The following is a 17,484-nucleotide window of genomic DNA, read 5'->3' as shown; positions in this document are numbered from 1 at the left end:
GCTGTTCATAACGACAGACACCCAATGATGGCGGTGGCGAAGGGGGAGGGGAGGGAGGAGGACTTGGTGGAGGAGATGGTGGAGGAGATGGGGGAGGGGACGGTGGTGGTGAGGGTGGTGGTGAAGGTGGTGGTGAAGGTGGTGGACTCGGAGGAGGCGAAGGAGGAGGCGAAGGAGGAGGGGAGGGCGGAGGACTTGGTGGAGGTGAAGGAGGAGGCGAGGGAGGAGGGGATGGCGGTGGCGAAGGGGGAGGGGAGGGAGGAGGACTTGGTGGAGGAGATGGTGGAGGTGAGGGAGGCGGAGATGGCGGAGGAGATGGTGGAGGTGAAGGCGGTGGTCTCGGTGGCGGCGGCGAAGGAGGAGGAGAAGGAGGAGGAGAAGGCGGCGGACTCGGCGAGGACGGCGGCGGAGGAAGTGGTGGTGGCGAAGGAGGTGGAGATGGCGGCACTTTATCCCAACACTCTATGTTGAAGCACGGACAAAAGTCAATGTCGCTCGGAACGCACGTCTCAAACGGACAGTCGAATTCGCCCGTGTTCAAATGAATGTCACCATTATATACACCGCGGTAATGAAGGAGCTCTCTACCTTGCTGCTTATTAGTAGACGCTGATGGACGCTCGGATGAATTCATTTTCTTCTCCAATAAGTTTGCATCGCGTGTTTTAGAGCTGATTTTACACGAGCTCACTTGATTTTTGACGATGCATGCAAATTTTTCGTTGAAAGCGTCAGCGCCGGCGAACATTTTTGATTGCGGAGAAGTTGCCGCATATCCGCTCCAGTTGTAAATATTTTGATCGAAATTCGTCGCATTGTGAAACATCCATCGCATATCCTTTACTTTTGAGGTGTCCCATCTCGAAATGTCTCGATTAAAATTTGAAGACGAGGCAAACATGCTTTCCATGTCCGTGACTTGCGAAACATCCCAGCGAGAAATATCCGCGTTGAAATCGGAGCGATCCCGAAACGCCGAGACCATATTCGTCACGAGACGCGTGTCCCAATCCGGCATCGCACCGAATATCCCTTTCTCGCACAAGCCATCTTCTCGATGCGAAGCTTCGTTCATTGACAAGCATTCAGATATCGCGTCATGAAAATTGGAGTTCGTGACTTCCCAGCTAGATTTTGAAAGCGAAGAAGCGAAATTTTCTTCGTTTTTCTTCTCGACCATCATTCGCTTTCCTTCGCGCTTCCTCGCTATGTTCTCCGCTATAAAATCTCGTGTTTCTCCATCCGTCATCATCATAATCTTCTTCTTCTTCTCTATCTTTGTGGTTCCTTGTTGAATAAACAATTCGTCGTTTTCGTTTTCGTCGTGAGAAGAAGATCGCGGTCGCGTCGCATTTTGTGCTCCGCTTCTCTCGTCGAAAGTCGAGTCGAGAGAGGATGAGCGAGTTTCTAACTGCCTTCGCGGCGCCGCGCGAACGCTTTCGTCCGCGCTCATGAAATCAGATTTAGAAATTCTCGATGACAACCTTCCTTCGGAATTCGAAGAAGTTGTCTTTGAGATCCTCGCTTTGACGTTTTTGAACAAGGAGTTCTTCGTGCAAGTCAGCCACAAAGGAACCGTCGGTGTCAAGACCAAGTCACCGTTCTCTTCGAGCCGATAAATCTTACCCGCGACTAAACCTAGATGATCGCCTCGCAGACGAAAGTGCCAGTTACCACTGATGACGTTCAATCGAATGAGCGTATTCGTATTCACTTCGGTAAATTTTTGATCTTTTTCGTACCAACACAAATCAGGCAAATCGTTCGCGACTCGGCCCGGGTCTTGCAAGCATAAATTCCAAGTCACTTGCGACATGAGTTCCAAAGCACTCAGTGCCGGAGAGTTTCCAAACTTAGTTTGAATGTGAATAACGAGCGATATTAAATTTATCGCCACGCCGCAATCCGCTTTACAACCAAATCTTCCAAAAGCGGGAAACTCGTAAGGCGCTTGGCAAATGCCGTCGCCGCACGGTATATCAGTCCAAATCGAGTCAACGACGCTCTCGGATAACCAATCGTACATGTAGTATATGTCTTGCGTTTGCTTGATCCTTGGCTTTAAGAGACCAGATACTGAAGATGTAACCTCGTAACTTAGAACAGGCTCAGTTTGTAAATACAGCATGGCGCAATACAAAGTTACAAACGCGGCAAAACTCAAGAGCTTGGAAAAATGACCCATGTGTCGGATGCGCAATCGCGCGTAAGCCTTGAGTTTTTGCAGAACGTCAACGTATGTGCTAGAGTCGCCGTAGTCATCTTCTTGCGAAGAATCGTTAGAATCATATAATAATTCGTCGATATAGTCGTCGTAGTCGCGTTTTTTCTTCAAAAGAGTTTCATCTGAAGAAGCTTTAATCGTCTTCGAAGTTGTCTTTGTCGTGGCATCAGCGCTGTTACTCATCGTTCGATCCATTGAAGCATCGACTGCGCTCGATTTTCCGCTCGAAAAGTCATTCGTTGTCGGCGGCGTCGCGGTTGCCGTCCGAGTCGTCGTCGTCGTCCTCGAGGAGGAAGACGAGTCCTCGAGGGCCTTCTTTTCCGACGGCGAAGATATTGAAGCCAGAAACGCTTTCCCTCCTTTTTTCACTTTCTTTTTCCCTCGGTGAAGATCGCCGTCTTTTATTTCGGCTTCCAGTTCTCCCGTGAACGTGGCTAAAACAATCCCTTCTCTCGACTGCGAGCGCAAAGTCGCGACGGCTTTAATGTGGCAACCCACATCAACCTTCCTCACAAGATAAATCGGAGCAGTAGCGCCGACGATCGCGAGGTTTTCCTCGCTCTCGTCTCCTTTCGTCGTTCGAAACCATTGGAACTCTAACACGAGCGCTTCTTCTTCTTCTTCTTTGTCTTCTTCTTCTTCTTCTTCTTCTTCTTCTTCTTCTTCAATAGTACTAAAAGTAGAACGTTGAGGATGATTTTTTTGTGCGTCGTCGACCCTTTCTTTATCGTCGTTTGGAGAGGATGACGATTTTGTCTTTTCCTTCTTTTTCTTTTTAACGTTGGAAGAAGCTCTCTTTCTCTGCTGAAAGGTTGGAATCGATCCGATCAGAATAGCTCTCAGCGCTTCTCCGGGTTCCGGCAAACCGGAAATCTTCAAAAGCGCGGTGGAGTTTCCGCTGCTCATGACGCGATTTCCAAAGGGCGCCCTCTTGTTTCACTTTTGTTTTCAAGTTCCTTCTCTTCTGCGTCTTTTCGTGAAAGGAGAATTCTCTCTCTCTCTCTCTCTCTCTCTCTTCAAACTGCCCTTTTTTTTTCTCTTTCGCGCGAGATGCCCAACGCGTCTGCCGTGGTTCCCCGCGCGTTCGCGTGTAGTAAGTACGTGCGCGCGCGTGTAACAAGAGAGGAAGCGTTGCTCGAGGAGAAAAGAAAAGATGGTAGAGAGAGATGGAAGAATTTTTATCTCCTACTCGTACTGTGTACGTTTTATGAGGGACGGCCAAATAAAGTTCAAGGTCATGTAAAAAAATTTTTGATCTCAATTTGATTCTCAACGTCCTTCTTTTCTAATGTTTGTGTTGAACCGTTGGGACAAAAAAAAACAACATTATTCGAACACAACATTAGTATAGAAAAGAGGAGGAGAGAAAAGAAGAGATGAAAGCTCGCAGCAGCACCTCGTCCTCGCGCGGCGGCGGCGGCGGCGGCGGCGGCGGGGAGAGGACGAACTTCATCGTCGTCCTCCTCGTTTTGGGGAGTCTCGGATGTTTGAAGCTGTGCTGCGTTGGATTATTCGCCAGAGGATTTTTATTCGTGCGCGTTGAACTCGCGCAAAAATCATCGTCGTCGTCGTCGAGCCACGCCGGTGAAAGCTTCGCGACGGACGCTTCTTCTTCTTCTTCTTCTTCTTCTTCTTCTTCTTCTTCTTCTTCTTTCACTACTACTACTACTACTTCTCTAGTAATCGATAAGCTCATCGTGCTCATCATCGACGCAGCGCGATACGATTGGGTCGCCAACTCTGCGTCACATTCTGCTCTGAAACGCGAAGAAAGTGATGATGAGAGCAACAAAAACCATGGCTTGACGGAGCTGCGAGACTACTATTACAACACCGCAGGAGCAGGAGCAGGAGCAGGAGCAGGAGCAACTGCGCGAAAGAGGAAATGGAGAAAGGAAAAGAGCGACGATATAGACAGCGATAGCGATACGTCCGATTCGTTGCTGTTTAAATTCATCGCGGACGCACCGACGACGACGTCGCAGCGGCTGAAAGGACTCTTGACCGGTTCTCTTCCAACGTTCGTTGACGTTTCGAATTCGTTCAGTTCAAAAACGCTCGAGGAAGACAATTTGATACATCAACTTCATCGGAACGGGAAGAAAAGGATACTGTTTTCGGGCGACGATACGTGGGCAGATTTATTCCCACCATCAATCAACGACGATGGCAATAATATTTCTTCTTCTTCTTCTTTTTCTTCTTCCTATTTTACTGATTTTGAAGCGTTTCCTTCGATGAATGTAAGAGATACCGAAACGGTCGATACGGGAGTTCGTAACTCTTGGAAGAAAGCGCACGCGTTGGCTCTAAAGAATAGGAATGGTAGTAATAGTGATAATAATAGTAGTAGTAGTACTAGCAACGATAGCGCTAGTTTTGATTGCAATGTTGCAGATTGGGACGTGTGGATTGGCCATATGCTTGGCGCCGATCACGTCGGCCACACGTACGGTGCGAAAACAAAAGAGATGAGGAATAAGTTGGAACAAAACGACAGAGATATTAGGAACATTATGAATGATATGAAGACAGAAAAAGAGGTTTACAAAAACGCGCTGTTTTTAGTTTTCGGGGATCATGGTATGACCGACGAAGGTGACCATGGCGGTTCTTCCGAAGTTGAAGTGAATTCGTTCCTCTTCGCGCATCGTCCGCACGGAAATATCAAGGAAGTTTTTGAAAGAGACGACGACGACGATATCATTGAGAGTGAAATGTTGCAAATAGATTTAGTTCCTACGCTTGCTGTGCTCATGGATGTTCCCATACCATTTTCCTCGCTCGGCGTGGTAAACGAGAAACTTTGGAACTTATTTCATTACGATGAAAAGGATGACGCCGATACTAATAATGGTGAACAAAGAGGTAGCGCGTCTTTTGCATACGCTCTCGACCAGAACGTGCGTCAGGTTTGGAGGTACATCAACGCGTATCATCGCGTGAAACGTTTTGAAACGTCGGCGTTTACTCGACTCGAAGAAATGCATGGTAGGTACCAGAACACTTCACGACTGGAGAGTACTGGCTCGCGCGAGAAAAAAAAAGAGCTGGGACTTGCGTTTTTGAGAGAAACACAAACGATGACGCGCAGTGCGTGGGTTACGTTCGGAATGCTTTCCATGGTATTTGGAGTTATCGGTTTTTTTGGCGTTCTTTTGTTATACATGTACTGCATCGCGTACTTTACTTCTAAAGCCGACGTCACCGACGCAAAATTTGAGACTGGGCGAAGAAAAAAAGTCGCGCCGACGAGTGCGAGTAGTGCGACGAATTCGCAATCATTCACGTCGTTTCCTTGCTTATTTGTCGCGAGCGTGGTAGTGTATTTCTTGTCGCTCGCCGCGAGATGTTCCAATTCATTTATAGAGAGTGAAAGAGAGATGTATCAATATCTCCTGGCGACTTTACTTGCGTCAACGTGCATTGATAGATTGAGATTTCATAAGAACAAGCACCCACGGGATAGCTTCGTAAGCTCGAATAGGTTCGCAAAAGATGGAGTAATTTATAACGCAATCCTAGCTATGATCTGCAACGCGTTATTAGCTCGCATCGGAGATACGTGGGTGAAAACGAATTCAACTGAAGAAATTTCGTCTTCGCGAGAGAGCTTGTTGATCTTTGCAACTTTTTGCTTTGCGATGTCTCACCATCTTCAAAATTTTGAGATGGCTGTTTCTTGGATCTTTTGGGCATTTAGCGCCACGTACAGAAACAATCTTTGGTATCCCCGAATAGTTTTCGCGTGCAGCTGGATTTGGTTCCCGGTGACGCGCCAGTTTGAAAGCTTGAGTCCCAGGCGAAGACTGAATTCGAGAGATTTTCTGTGGACGCTGCTGCCAGTGTTTGCAGTCTTAACAAACTCAACTCACATCGGCGGAGTGTTTGTACTCCTCAGCGCGCATATGATAAACTTCTCTTCTAAATCTATCGGTAATATGCTGACTTTATTTCCGTCTACTTCGCGCCCTGATGCGCGTCATTCATCACTGTCCAAAAGCCGAAGAGACGAAAAAGAAGAAAGAGAAAAGACAATATTCCTCTCGGGAAGTATTTTTACCGCGTGCGTGGCGAGTTTGCTGTTCTCGCAAGTAATATTTTATGGAGGAGGTCATTGGGTAAAGTTTAATGGATTGAGGTTCACCGCTGGGATGACTGGAATGGATTCGTTCAACTGGTATTTGTGTGGAATTTTGTTAGGCTTGGATACTTTCTGCGGAGAAATTATTTCAGTCTTGATGTTTCCAATATTTCTTTCGTACTTTTCATTGTCGTCGTCGTTGTCGTCGTTGTCGATGCGCGGAGGATGGAAGGAGAAGCAACAAGAAGGACAAGAAGAGCAAGAAGAACAAAAACAAAAACGCGTGGATTTGAACGTCAGGAGTGTTGGCTTTCTCACGCTCGCGTTTCTTCGCGGATTAGGCGTTTTCGTTTCAACCTTCTTTGTCGCATACGAGCGACGACATCTCATGACTTGGGCAATTTTTGCACCCAAGTTTATCTTTGAGATTTGCTCTCTCTTGTGTTTTGAATGTTTCCTGGTTTTCAGTTTCGTTCTCGCGTCTAAAACGCGCGTATACGAAACTCTTTCCGAAAAAAAAATTGACGAAGATTTTAAGATGAGAGAACGCACGCGGCGTTCAAAAGTCTACAAAAGTCGCGCCTAGCTTTCGGACCGGGAATCACAATTATGTTCCGTGTGATGACTATTAGGTCGTAACTTAACACGCGAGAATAGATTTTAGATAGTACAGCAATTTTAATTATAGATCACAAAGCGCAAAAAAAGAAGAAGCCCGGCTGTCTGTGTTTTAAATCCAAGGCCTTCCATCTTCCATCTTACCCGGTTTATATCACCTGGAAAGATTCACCATTAACAAGCGTTAAGTGCAAAGTCCTACTGGTCTCCTGATACTTTCTTCTTTCCGCGGCGCTCCTATCGCTCGAATTACTCTCCGATTCGATAATTTTTTGAAGCTTTCCAAAGCTTCTCGCCGTGTTCCTATCGCTCAACTTCCCCGCACTTTTCGCACCTACGCGAACTAATAAATTTTTCACCTCTTGCCTTAACTTTCCGGAATACTGTGTCTTATCTACGCCTCCGGCGGCGGCGGCGGCGGCGGCGTTGCTACCGTTATTTTTTCCACCATTGGCCTCTACGCTGTTCTCCTTCCCACTTTTTCTGTTTCCGCGTTCGTCTTCGTTTCCGCCAGCGACGGCGGCTTTTTGTTGTCTTTTAAACTCCTCCAACTCTGCGCGCGCGCGTTCGAGCGCGTCCATCGTTTCTTTGAGTTTTCCCTTCAACTCTTCAACAACCACTCCCGCTTCTTCTTCTTCTTTTTCTTCTTTCTCATCTTCCTTTTTATTCGCTCGCGTTGTATTTTGCAGCGCTTTCCTCTTCTCCCGTTCCTCTTTCGCTCTTCTCACCCACACTTCCAATTCTGTCTTTAACTTGTCGTTTTCAATTTGGGAAGCGGTTTTCCGTTCGACCAAAACGTCTTGCACGAAGAGCAAATACTCCACCAGAAGCTGCGCCAATCGAAACGCCTTCTCCTTTAACTTTGCTTTCTTTTTGTTCTCGTCGTCATCGTCGTCACCGTTATTGTCGTTCTCGTCGCGAGGAAGAGGAGGAAGAAAAGAAGAAGAAGAAGAGGAGAAATCGCCTCGAATTATGTCTTCCACAATCAATTCTAAACCGTCCACGTCGTGTAAACGAACGATATCTTCCGGCGAAGGCACTCGCTCGAGAAGGTTCCAATCCACAGGATGCACTCGCGGGAAAGAAGAGAACGAGAACGTTGGTGATGATGTTGATGGTGTTGTTGATGTTGATGGTGTTGTCGTCATTTTTTTACTCAAAGTGCACGGTGCAAAGAGTGAAACTTTAAAAAAATGAGGAAAAATTTCGGTTGAAATTTTAAAAATGCACGAGGAAAAATTGAGAGAGAGAGAGAGAGAGAGAGAGAGGACGACGTCATTTACCTCCTCCACACTCTTCTCCCCTCGTCGCGCACACGCGCACGCACACGCCTTTTCGGACGCTGCTCTCTTCTATGAACGCCTCCTCGCGACTGCTCTTTTTCTCGACGTCGTCGACGCGTAGGACGGCTTTGCCCTCTTCTTCTTCTTCTTCTTCTTCTTCTTTTTGTTCTTCTTCTTTGAGAAGGAGGAGCACGAAAACGACGACGACGACGACGACGAAAACGTCGTTTGCTTCTCGGACGAACGCCACCATGAAAAACGAGAGCAAGGGAAAAGAGGAGGAGGAGGAGGAGGAAGGGAAAACGTTCGATAAGATTCTCTCCGTGTTGCAAGCGCACAAGAGTCGTCGGTTATCGGTCGCCGCGGAATGCAGAACGCTGGTGAGCAACGCGAGTTTTACCGGGTTCGGTGGCGTTTTGTGCACGATAGCGTCTTCTTCTTCTTCTTCCTCTTCAACGACGAACCCGAAAACGACGAAAGACGGAGAAAAGGAGCGCGAAGATGATCCTTCCTATCCGGTGGGTTCTTTCGCCGCGTTTGCGATAGAAGAAGAAGATGTGGAAGAAGGAAGCGAGAGAGTTTCAACGCGCTCCTCCGCCGCCGCGGGCTTACCGATATTCGCGCTGTCGCAACTCTCCTCGCACACCAGGGACCTTTTGAAGAATAAGAGAGCGTCACTTTTTTGCGCGGAGAGTGGTGGCATGAGACCAGACGCTGCTCGCGCGACGCTCGTCGGCTCAGTGGAGAAAATCGAAGACGAAAAAGAGAGAGCGAAAGCGCGAGAGATATATTTAAAGCATCACCCGGATGCGTTCTGGGTGGATTTTGGCGATTTCAGTTGGTTCAAAATGACCGAGTTGAAAGAAGTGAAGTACGTCGGTGGGTTTGGCCGCGCGGCTACCGTCGGGGCGTCGGACTACCAAAGCGCGAAAGTCGACCCGGTGAGAAAATTTTCGGCGCCGGTGTGCAAACACATGAACGAAGACCACGCGGAGAGTACGCTGGATATCGTAAAGATGGTGGTTTTCGGAGATGAGAATATGAATTTAATTCGTAGCAGCAGTAGCAATAGTAGTAGCAGCAGTGATGATGAGAAGAATATGAAGGCGGAAATGTGTGAAATCGACTCTATTGGGATGACTGTGAGCCTACGAATGGGAGGTCAAAATCTAGGTAAAGTACGAATCGAATGGCAAGAACCTGCGTACGATCGAAAAGCTATCAAGGATCAAATAGTAAATCTCACAAAGAAAGCGGCTGCGGCCGCAGCGGCAGCAGCGACTGATAAGTAGTGACCGAGACGACCAAAATAGAGAGAGAGAGTAGTGCGAGCCAAAAAAGTGTACTAATGCTACAAAACTAAAATCTAACGTCGGCGTCGTTGTTATCGTCGAACAAGGAAAGATCTAAATAACCAAACTGTCTAAACACCCCGTCGTTCAAGACTGGGGTAAAAAGGACACCTCTAAACTCGCCGTGGTACTCGCTACAAAACGCGTCGCCGGACAAAGAGTTGTACTTTATAAACACCGCCTCGCTTGGAATCGGTTTCGGAATCCCATCCGTGTCTAAACCGTGCAACTTTCCTTTGGGAAGGTTCAACTCCTCCGTCCAAATTTTCAAGGCATCGATGCCTTCTCGACCGGTTTGCGCGCAGATACCAAACATAACCGTCTCCGAGTTATACGAAAGTGTGCGAACGGCGTTGCCAAGCGAGCGTTCCGCGCACGTCGTCGTTGTCGTTGTCGAAGAAGACGAAGACGAGGATACGCGTTTCCTTTGTTCGTCGTCGAATCGTCTCAAAACAACGTCCGCGTCTCGGAGACTCGGTAACTTGGACACGTCCACCGACTTTTTGACGAAGGAAAACGTCTTTGAAGAAGACGAAGAAGAAGAAGAAGTACTGGGTTTTCGCCGCGTCGTTTCCTCGAACGGATTTTTCGGTTTCTTCTTCGTCTTTTTCTTCTCCTCTTCCTCTTCTTCTTTTACTACTTCTCGCAGCTTCTGTGCCTCACGCAACGCCTCGAACGCTTTGGAATTTCTAAAACCTCCTCCTCTTCCTCCTCCTTCTTCTTCTCCGGGCGAAGTCGCGTCGTCACTCACCACGGCGAAAGGAAGACTTTGACGACGGCTTTGACGACGACGACGACGATGACTCTGACGACGTTGTTGTTGAGGGGTCGTCTGAAGAAGACAAAGATGAAGAAAACGGCTTTGAGAGGACACAGAGGGCGAAGAGATCGATGTCATGATGATGACGATATCGAAGATGATATTAATGATGATGCGTGCGCACTCTTCTTCCAACGAACGCTTTTTTTATGAATGAATGAATGAGTGAATGAATGAATGAAGAGGCGTCGTCGTCGTGCCATGAGATGGCAAGAAATCCAACCAAAAAAAGAAGACAAACAGACAGAAGAAGAAGAAGAAAACCCGCGCATCTAGACAAAAAACGCAGACAAAAAAACAGAACGATGTCTACTTTTCCTTCGCCTCCTCCTTTTTCTCCTCTCTCCGCGAAAACGAGGACGACGACGACGACGACGACGAGAAGTGGTGGTGGCTTTACCAGAGAACAACAACAACAACAACAACAACGACGACGACGAGGAGGAGGAGGAGGAGGAGGACAACGATTTTGGAATTTGACGACGAATTTGACGGAGAAGAAGAGATCGCGAATGCATCTTCTTCGCATCGTCTCGTCTTCAACATCGTCGTCGTCGTCTTCATCGTGGGCAAAGAAAAGGAATTCGCTGAGGGAAAAACACGAGTTAAAAAAGCGAGAGGAGGAGGAGCGAGGACAATCGATAAAGGCAACAGAAAGAAGACGGGAAGCGAAAGGAGGGAAGAGAAGGCAGTACGAGCGCGAGTTGGAAGACGCGCTGCGACGACAGCAGGAGCAGCAGCAGCAGCGGCGGCGGCAGATTCGACAGAATGCTTTTTCTTCCTCTTCTTTGGAAACGACGAGAGCGGAGGTGGGAGATGAGAGAAAAACGACGGCAGCGGCGGCGGTGAAAGATGCGAAAAGAAGAGTAAAAAAAGCGTTGAAGAAAGCGAAAAGGTTTGCGAGAAGAAACGTGCAGAAAGCGACGGACGTGTTGTTACCGTCTGGATCTTCGTTAGGAGGCGGGAGAAGAAGAGGAGGAGACGGAGGACCTGTGCGGTTTACTCCGTCGACTCCTTCTTCTTCGTCGTCGTCGTATTACGCGTATCGTCAACAACAGCCAAATATTTTTGGTTTGACGGGCGCGGCGGGGGCAATTGCTGGATGGAGCATGCTCATAGGTTTAGCGTACGTCGTCGTGAAAGTGATGAATGGTGAACGGGTAATACCGAGAGGAGGGTTCCAGTTAACCATACCCGGTTTTCGAGGTTTCAATTTTAACAAGAGGAAGAATAGAAACGAGGGAGGCAAGTGGGTCATAGATAGAAGTCTCGGCGGACGCAAGGTTTGGGTTCCAGATGGCGAAGCGAGTAAGAGAGGGAGTAAGTTGAGCGAACGAAGCGCCTTAGACGAAGTTTATTTCAGTTCTACATCTTCTTCTTCTCCGACGTCAACATCGACATCAACAACCTCGAGAACTTTTGAAGACGAAGATGAAGAGAAAGAACAACAAAACCTTCCCACGTGGTGGACAGAGTCTCCTTTTCTCCGCACATCAATTGGTGGCATCGATAAACAAAGAAAATCTGATTTGCTCCAAGATGCAAAAAGAAGCGCGAGTTTCCTTTCAGCCGCTCGAATCAACGGCGTGCAATGGACGTCTGATATGATTTTAGATTTTCACACGGCATGCGCCGCCGCTTTAAAGTGCTATCCGTACGAAGAAAAGAACAAATATCGACTCTCGATTGCAAAATCTGTTGGACCAGAAAATGCGCGCGTGCAGTTATACCGGCAAGCGTCAGAAATTGCGGTAGAAGACTGCGTTGGCAACCGTTCTGGAGTGAGTTCGAGTTTTGGTATGGAGGTGAACATCTTTGTGGTTGGATTGAGTTATTTCTTGAACATTCCTACAAAGACAGCCATCAACATTGTTCGATCGTCGTGCGCGGTGAAGATTAGAAATTTGCTTCTCGAGAGTTGTTCCGCAATTCGGAAAGAACGCGAGGGAATGTCTTCTCCATCTGCGGATTTGTTGTTATCTTTATTCTCCATCGTGAGCGTCTTGAACGTTTTTCCTTTTACCGAAAACTCGGCTGAGATTGAAATGATCAACGAAGGTTTTAAAACTCGAATCACTGAAAAGGAGAGGAGGGAGTTAGTCGCGGCCTATAAACAAATTAGCGATGGTGTCGGGGATAAAACAATCGAAGAAGCTCTTCGATGAAATGAAAACAAGAACTACTACTATGAATCGAAATTGCTTCCTCGCTCTTCTATTTTTTGCCGCTCCCTTTCTTAATGGCCTTCTTCTTGTCCTTTTTCTTTATTTTCTCGGCTCTTTTCTGCGATTTTGCTGCTTTGACATCTTTCTTGTGCTGTTTCCTTTCTCGTTTCTCGCGTTCTATATCTTCTGGCGTCTTTGTCCTATCTACCCATACCTTCTTCTCCTCAGACGAAGAAGCGCTTTCTCCATCGTCGTCGTCGTCGTCGCTACTGAAAGTTGAATCGCTCGCGCGATCGTGTTCGTTTTCTCTCGCCGTCGCTTTTTCATTTTGCGATACTTTCACTGTTCCTGGCGTCGTCGTGTTTTCAACTTTTTCTTCTCCTTCTACCTCTTCTTCTTTTTCCAACCCTTGCTTTTTCGTTTTTTTCTTCGCCTCTTTCTTCATCGCCGCCTTATCTTCCTTCTTCAGCAGCATTAAACTCGGCATCTCGCGCGGACCGCTCAAATCGTGATTCATTCCCGTGATAGTCTGATAATAAATGCCTTCGGAGCGTTTCTCATCCTTGGCTTCGCTCGCCTCGCGCAGCCGTCTTTGATCTTTATCTGCATAATCTACCTCTTCGAGCGCTTTTGGGATGTGCGCTTGATGAAATACGGCAGCTTGAATTTCTTTTTCTGCTCTTAAATCGTCATCTTTTTGTATCTGTGCCGAGTCGATGCCTTGGCTGAGCCTCGATTTCATCTCAATTTCTAATTTAAAATCCTTCGCCGCTTTTTCCGACAACAGTTCTAAGCATTGATCAATGTTTGAACCGTTTATCGCGGGATCCGTCACGAAGTCAAACATTTCCTTCACCGACGGAACGACAACATCATACGCTCGATTCGAGAAGAATTGTTTCAAATGCAGCAAGTCTTCTCGTAAGAATTCTAAACATCTGGGATGATCGAGGTCGACGGATTGCGAAACATCGATAATCCACGCGTTCCCGTTGTGATAGAGCAAGTTATACTCCGAGAAGTCCGCGTGAACGAGCTTACAATCCTGGTACATCGTTCGAACGTCTTTCAAAAGCTGCTCGAATAACGAACGCATCTTCTTACTGCTCAACGAAGACGCCGCGTCTTTTAATCTTGGTGCGGCTCTTCCTTCCGAATCGCCAATCATTTCCATGACTAAAACGTGCGATTTCAGACATATGACTTTTGGAACGCGTAATCCTTTTTCTCTTAGCCGGTTATAGTTGCGCATTTCTTTTTCCGCCCACGTCTTGACCATTTTTCGCGGGTTTTTTCGCGCGTATCCGTTTCTCCATCTCCAATCTCCAGAAACATACCGATCTCTATCTTTAAAAACGAGTATCGAAGTTTTGTAGACTTTTACCGCCAAATGTTGTCGCATTTGGATTACATTCTTCTTCTCCTCCTTCTTCTCCTCCTCCTCCTCCTCCTCCTCCTCCTTTTCATTTGTCGTCGTCGTCGTCATCGTCGTTTCATCCTTTCTATCTCTACTTTCGCTATTACTATCTTCTCCTTCTTTCCTTTCTCGTTTCTCGTCTTCTTTTTCTTCTTCTTCTCCTTCTTCTTCTTCTACTTCTATGACGCGCACGGCGTGGTACACGTTCGCTTCTTTCCCGGTGGACACGCACCCGTTAATCTCAGAAAATATTTCTCTCGACAACATTTTGAACAAAATCATTCGAGTTCGCGGATCGAGCGCTTGCTCCACCGTCGCTCTGTCGCTCTTATCTGTTACTTTTTGTCCGTTACCGCCAAACCCACCACCACTACCGAATCCAACGCCACCACCGCCACCACCACCGCCGCCGCCGCCAAACTTGCGCTCCACCTCTCGCAGTTGGTTTTTGACTTTTTGCGATATCCCAACCCAGGAGGAGGAGGAGGAGGAGGTGGAGGCGGCGGCGGCGGTCGCCGCGTCTGCACAGATTTCCGCTTCTTCGTCTTCTTCTTCTATTACTTCTTTCCTCTTCTCGTTCTTCTTCTCATTCATCTCACTTTTCTTCGCCCCGGCGACGCGCGAGAGGAAACTTTGTCTCTGTTTCTCCACGCGAATCTTATTCTTCTCGCCTCCGTTTGCGTTTGGAGACGTTTTGACGACGAGGAAAGATTCGTCGTCGTCGTCGTCCAATCCTTCTCCTCTTCCTCTTCCTCTGGTGCTTTGGATAGTAGTAGTAGTAGTAGATGTATTGCCACCACTCCGAGCGTTCAAATCGTCTCTCACGTCCAACGCTTCCAGCGCCCGGTGGATCATCGTTTCCTCGTTCGTTGTCCTCCTCGGCGAGCGCATATTCGCATTTAATAATACTTTATAAACGTTCTTCTCTCTCGCTTTCTTTCTTTCTTTCTTTCTTTTTTTAAAGGCAAAACACACATGACGTGTTCTGTTTGTCTGTTTTTTTCGCTCAACAAAATCACACAAACACAGACGCACACAGACACACGCACACGTAGAATCCCTTCGTCGTCGTCGTCTTCTCTCTTCTCTCTTCTCTCTCTTCTTCTCTCTCTCTCTCTCTCTCTCTCTCTCTCTCTCTCTCTTCTTCTTTCTCTCGTTCGGTAAGAAGGAAGCTCCAAACACACACACACACACACACAGAAGAAAGAAGAGAGAAGAGAGAAGAGAGAAGAAATGGAAGGCGAGGGAACTTTTTGCGAGAACAAAAACGACGTCGTGCGAGAGCTCAATCTGTTCGTCGGGAAACGACGAGGAGAAGACGAAGACGAAGATAAAACTAGTAAAAATCGTCTCCGCATCGATGATCATCGAAACGCGTCGTCGTCGTTTACTCCGCCTCTTCCAGCGCTTGATGATCTTCTTCTTCCTCTTCCCACGAGCGACCGAGAGGTGAAGGAACGATTGCGGTCTCTCGACGAACCGATTTGTCTCTTTGGAGAAGGGAAAGCGGAAAGGAGAGAACGGTTGAAGAGGACATTATCTGCGTTTGTTTCATCGACGACGAGAACGAAGACGACGAAAGCTATTGGGGAGGGAAGAGAAGTGGATGAAGTAGACGACACGAATGGATTGAACGGAGAAACCGCCGCGAATAACCAAGGAAGAAAGAAGAGGAAAGAAACGTTTTATACGGAAGGGAGCGCGCTTTTGACGCGCGCGAGAATGCGCGCGGCGAAGTTTTCCTTACAACGTGCGAGGGAAAGAGTTTTGACGGATAGCAATAAAGATAACGGTGATGTAGACACAGGGAAAGAAGAAAAAGAGACGCGCGTTACTTTTTTAAATCAAAGAAGGAAAGAATGCGCAGATTTGAAAAGGTTGCGATTTGCGCCTGTATCCTCAGTCATTGGGGATTCGAGACCACTTAGTACCGTAGCTTCATTATTGTTCGAGCGAGGTGACAAAAGTCATCACGGAATGATGGTAGCGTCTTCGATCAAGAATGAAAGCGATGGTGTCGAGGAAGACTTCCGCAGTGAAGCTCTCGGCATCGTTTTAAGCGGTTCTTGGACTGGAGCTGTCAAGGTTTGGAACATTGCACGCAGCGGCATGAATAAAGAGAAAAGAGAAAATGAAGAAGAAATGATGCGCGGCAGAAGTAGCGACGAGAACATTAACTGTATTCCCGCGCTTACGATCAAAGCTTCGGAGGAGCGGATAACCGGGCTAGCATTTTCGCCCTTAATATTGGCGACAAACGATAATGAAGAAGATTTACCGGCGTTTGCTTCCGCTTCGATGGATGGAACGTGCACTCTTTTCAGTCTTTCGGGTAAAAAAATAGCTTCTCTCGTTGGGCACGTTGGGCGTTTAGCAAAGGTTAAATATCATCCGAGTGGCGCGTCCATCGCCACAGCGGGTTACGATAAAACGATCCGACTTTGGGACGCAAATACTTCGCAAGAAATCTTTTGCCAGGAGGCACATTCGCGCCCGTCTTACGATTGCACCTTTAATGACGATGGAAGTCTATTGTTTTCGACTGGTTTGGACGCGTACGCACGCATGTGGGATCTCAGATCGGGACGATGTTTGTGGACGATGAAAGGACACTCAAAAGGCGTGACGTCGATTTCAGTCGATGTCACGAATTCTTTATGCGTTACGGGCGGAGAAGATAACCTCGTAAAAGTTTGGGATTTGAGAAAGCAAGAGAACGCGTACACAATTCCCGCGCACTCTGGACTTGTTTCATCTGTATCGTTTGAACCAAGACGAGGATGTTGGTTCAGTAGTTCTAGTTTTGATGGCACGGTTAAGCTGTGGAGTGCGCTAGACTTCTCTTTACTCGCCCGCTTGGAGGGACACGAAGGCAAAGTAATGGATTGTAGTTTAGGAAGAACAGCAGCAGCAGGAGGAGGAGGAGGAGGAGGAAGAGGAGGTAGAAGAAGAAGTCGTAGTAGTGGTAGTAGTAGTAGCGATAATGATGGTGAGAGAAGCAATATCGGCGGCTTTATTGCGAGCGCAGGCTACGATCGCACGCTTAAAATTTGGAAATAGTTATTCTTTTGAAAAAACGCGAGACGTCGGCGCACATCTTTTTTATGTCACTTTTCCCTCTCGTTCTCTCTCGCACACACACACACACACACACACACACATACACACACAAACGCACGTATGATTTCTCTCTCTATCCTCGATGAGCGATGAGCGGGTGAAAGCTGCCCTTCTTTCAAAACAAACTCGCGAACGAGAAAGTTATTTTCCCACAGCCTGACAGAGTTTTTTCTTTTTTTTTCTTTTTTTCAGCTAGAACTCTAAAAACAATTTTGTGGAGGTGGACGTCACATATTTTCACGCCGTAGAAATCCACTTCTTTCACACAGAAAACGTCACAAACACCAACACTTCGGTTTCTGTTCAGGATCAAACGCCCCTGCGCGAGACTTAGATCAGCGCTCTGAGCGATTGGTTTGTGATTTATTCGCGTTCAAAGCGGCTTAAAAGAGTTCGAACGA

At 47.4% G+C, this 17,484-nt stretch overlaps 9 protein-coding genes across 9 annotated transcripts; 5 read left to right on the top strand and 4 right to left on the bottom strand.

Annotated features, from left to right (window-relative positions):
- Positions 1–27: 27 nt before the first annotated feature.
- Positions 28–471, top strand: Bathy13g03000 (unknown protein; the record flags this gene model as incomplete). The annotated part of the gene is made up of 1 exon (XM_007509469.1): positions 28–471. The coding sequence occupies one exon, from the start codon at positions 28–30 to the stop codon at positions 469–471; it is 444 nt and encodes a 147-aa protein (XP_007509531.1).
- Positions 472–537: 66 nt separating this feature from the next.
- Positions 538–3,130, bottom strand: Bathy13g02990 (predicted protein; the record flags this gene model as incomplete). Its single annotated transcript, XM_007509423.1, has 2 exons — positions 538–584; positions 619–3,130. The coding sequence occupies 2 exons, from the start codon at positions 3,128–3,130 to the stop codon at positions 538–540; spliced, it is 2,559 nt and encodes an 852-aa protein (XP_007509485.1).
- A 470-nt stretch (positions 3,131–3,600) lies between these two features.
- On the top strand, positions 3,601–6,894 carry Bathy13g02980 (phosphoethanolamine transferase class O; the record flags this gene model as incomplete). The annotated part of the gene is made up of 1 exon (XM_007509351.1): positions 3,601–6,894. One exon carries the CDS (start codon positions 3,601–3,603, stop codon positions 6,892–6,894), a length of 3,294 nt encoding a protein of 1,097 aa, XP_007509413.1.
- A 181-nt stretch (positions 6,895–7,075) lies between these two features.
- On the bottom strand, positions 7,076–8,074 carry Bathy13g02970 (unknown protein; the record flags this gene model as incomplete). The annotated part of the gene is made up of 1 exon (XM_007509537.1): positions 7,076–8,074. The coding sequence occupies one exon, from the start codon at positions 8,072–8,074 to the stop codon at positions 7,076–7,078; it is 999 nt and encodes a 332-aa protein (XP_007509599.1).
- Positions 8,075–8,460: 386 nt separating this feature from the next.
- Bathy13g02960 (predicted protein) lies at positions 8,461–9,501 on the top strand (the record flags this gene model as incomplete). The annotated part of the gene is made up of 1 exon (XM_007509379.1): positions 8,461–9,501. One exon carries the CDS (start codon positions 8,461–8,463, stop codon positions 9,499–9,501), a length of 1,041 nt encoding a protein of 346 aa, XP_007509441.1.
- Positions 9,502–9,568: 67 nt separating this feature from the next.
- On the bottom strand, positions 9,569–10,459 carry Bathy13g02950 (predicted protein; the record flags this gene model as incomplete). Its single annotated transcript, XM_007509513.1, has 1 exon — positions 9,569–10,459. The coding sequence occupies one exon, from the start codon at positions 10,457–10,459 to the stop codon at positions 9,569–9,571; it is 891 nt and encodes a 296-aa protein (XP_007509575.1).
- Positions 10,460–10,893: 434 nt separating this feature from the next.
- Positions 10,894–12,546, top strand: Bathy13g02940 (predicted protein; the record flags this gene model as incomplete). Its single annotated transcript, XM_007509405.1, has 1 exon — positions 10,894–12,546. The coding sequence occupies one exon, from the start codon at positions 10,894–10,896 to the stop codon at positions 12,544–12,546; it is 1,653 nt and encodes a 550-aa protein (XP_007509467.1).
- Positions 12,547–12,617: 71 nt separating this feature from the next.
- On the bottom strand, positions 12,618–14,854 carry Bathy13g02930 (predicted protein; the record flags this gene model as incomplete). The annotated part of the gene is made up of 2 exons (XM_007509540.1): positions 12,618–12,704; positions 12,761–14,854. 2 exons carry the CDS (start codon positions 14,852–14,854, stop codon positions 12,618–12,620), a joined length of 2,181 nt encoding a protein of 726 aa, XP_007509602.1.
- A 342-nt stretch (positions 14,855–15,196) lies between these two features.
- On the top strand, positions 15,197–17,023 carry Bathy13g02920 (U4/U6 small nuclear ribonucleoprotein Prp4; the record flags this gene model as incomplete). Its single annotated transcript, XM_007509543.1, has 1 exon — positions 15,197–17,023. One exon carries the CDS (start codon positions 15,197–15,199, stop codon positions 17,021–17,023), a length of 1,827 nt encoding a protein of 608 aa, XP_007509605.1.
- Between the last annotated feature and the right edge of the window lie 461 nt (positions 17,024–17,484).

Source organism: Bathycoccus prasinos (genome assembly GCF_002220235.1).
Source record: "Bathycoccus prasinos genomic : Chromosome_13".
Taxonomy (NCBI): Eukaryota; Viridiplantae; Chlorophyta; class Mamiellophyceae; order Mamiellales; family Bathycoccaceae; genus Bathycoccus; species Bathycoccus prasinos.
Note: the sequence above shows the minus strand (reverse complement) of the source record. Positions and strands in the feature narration are given on the sequence as shown.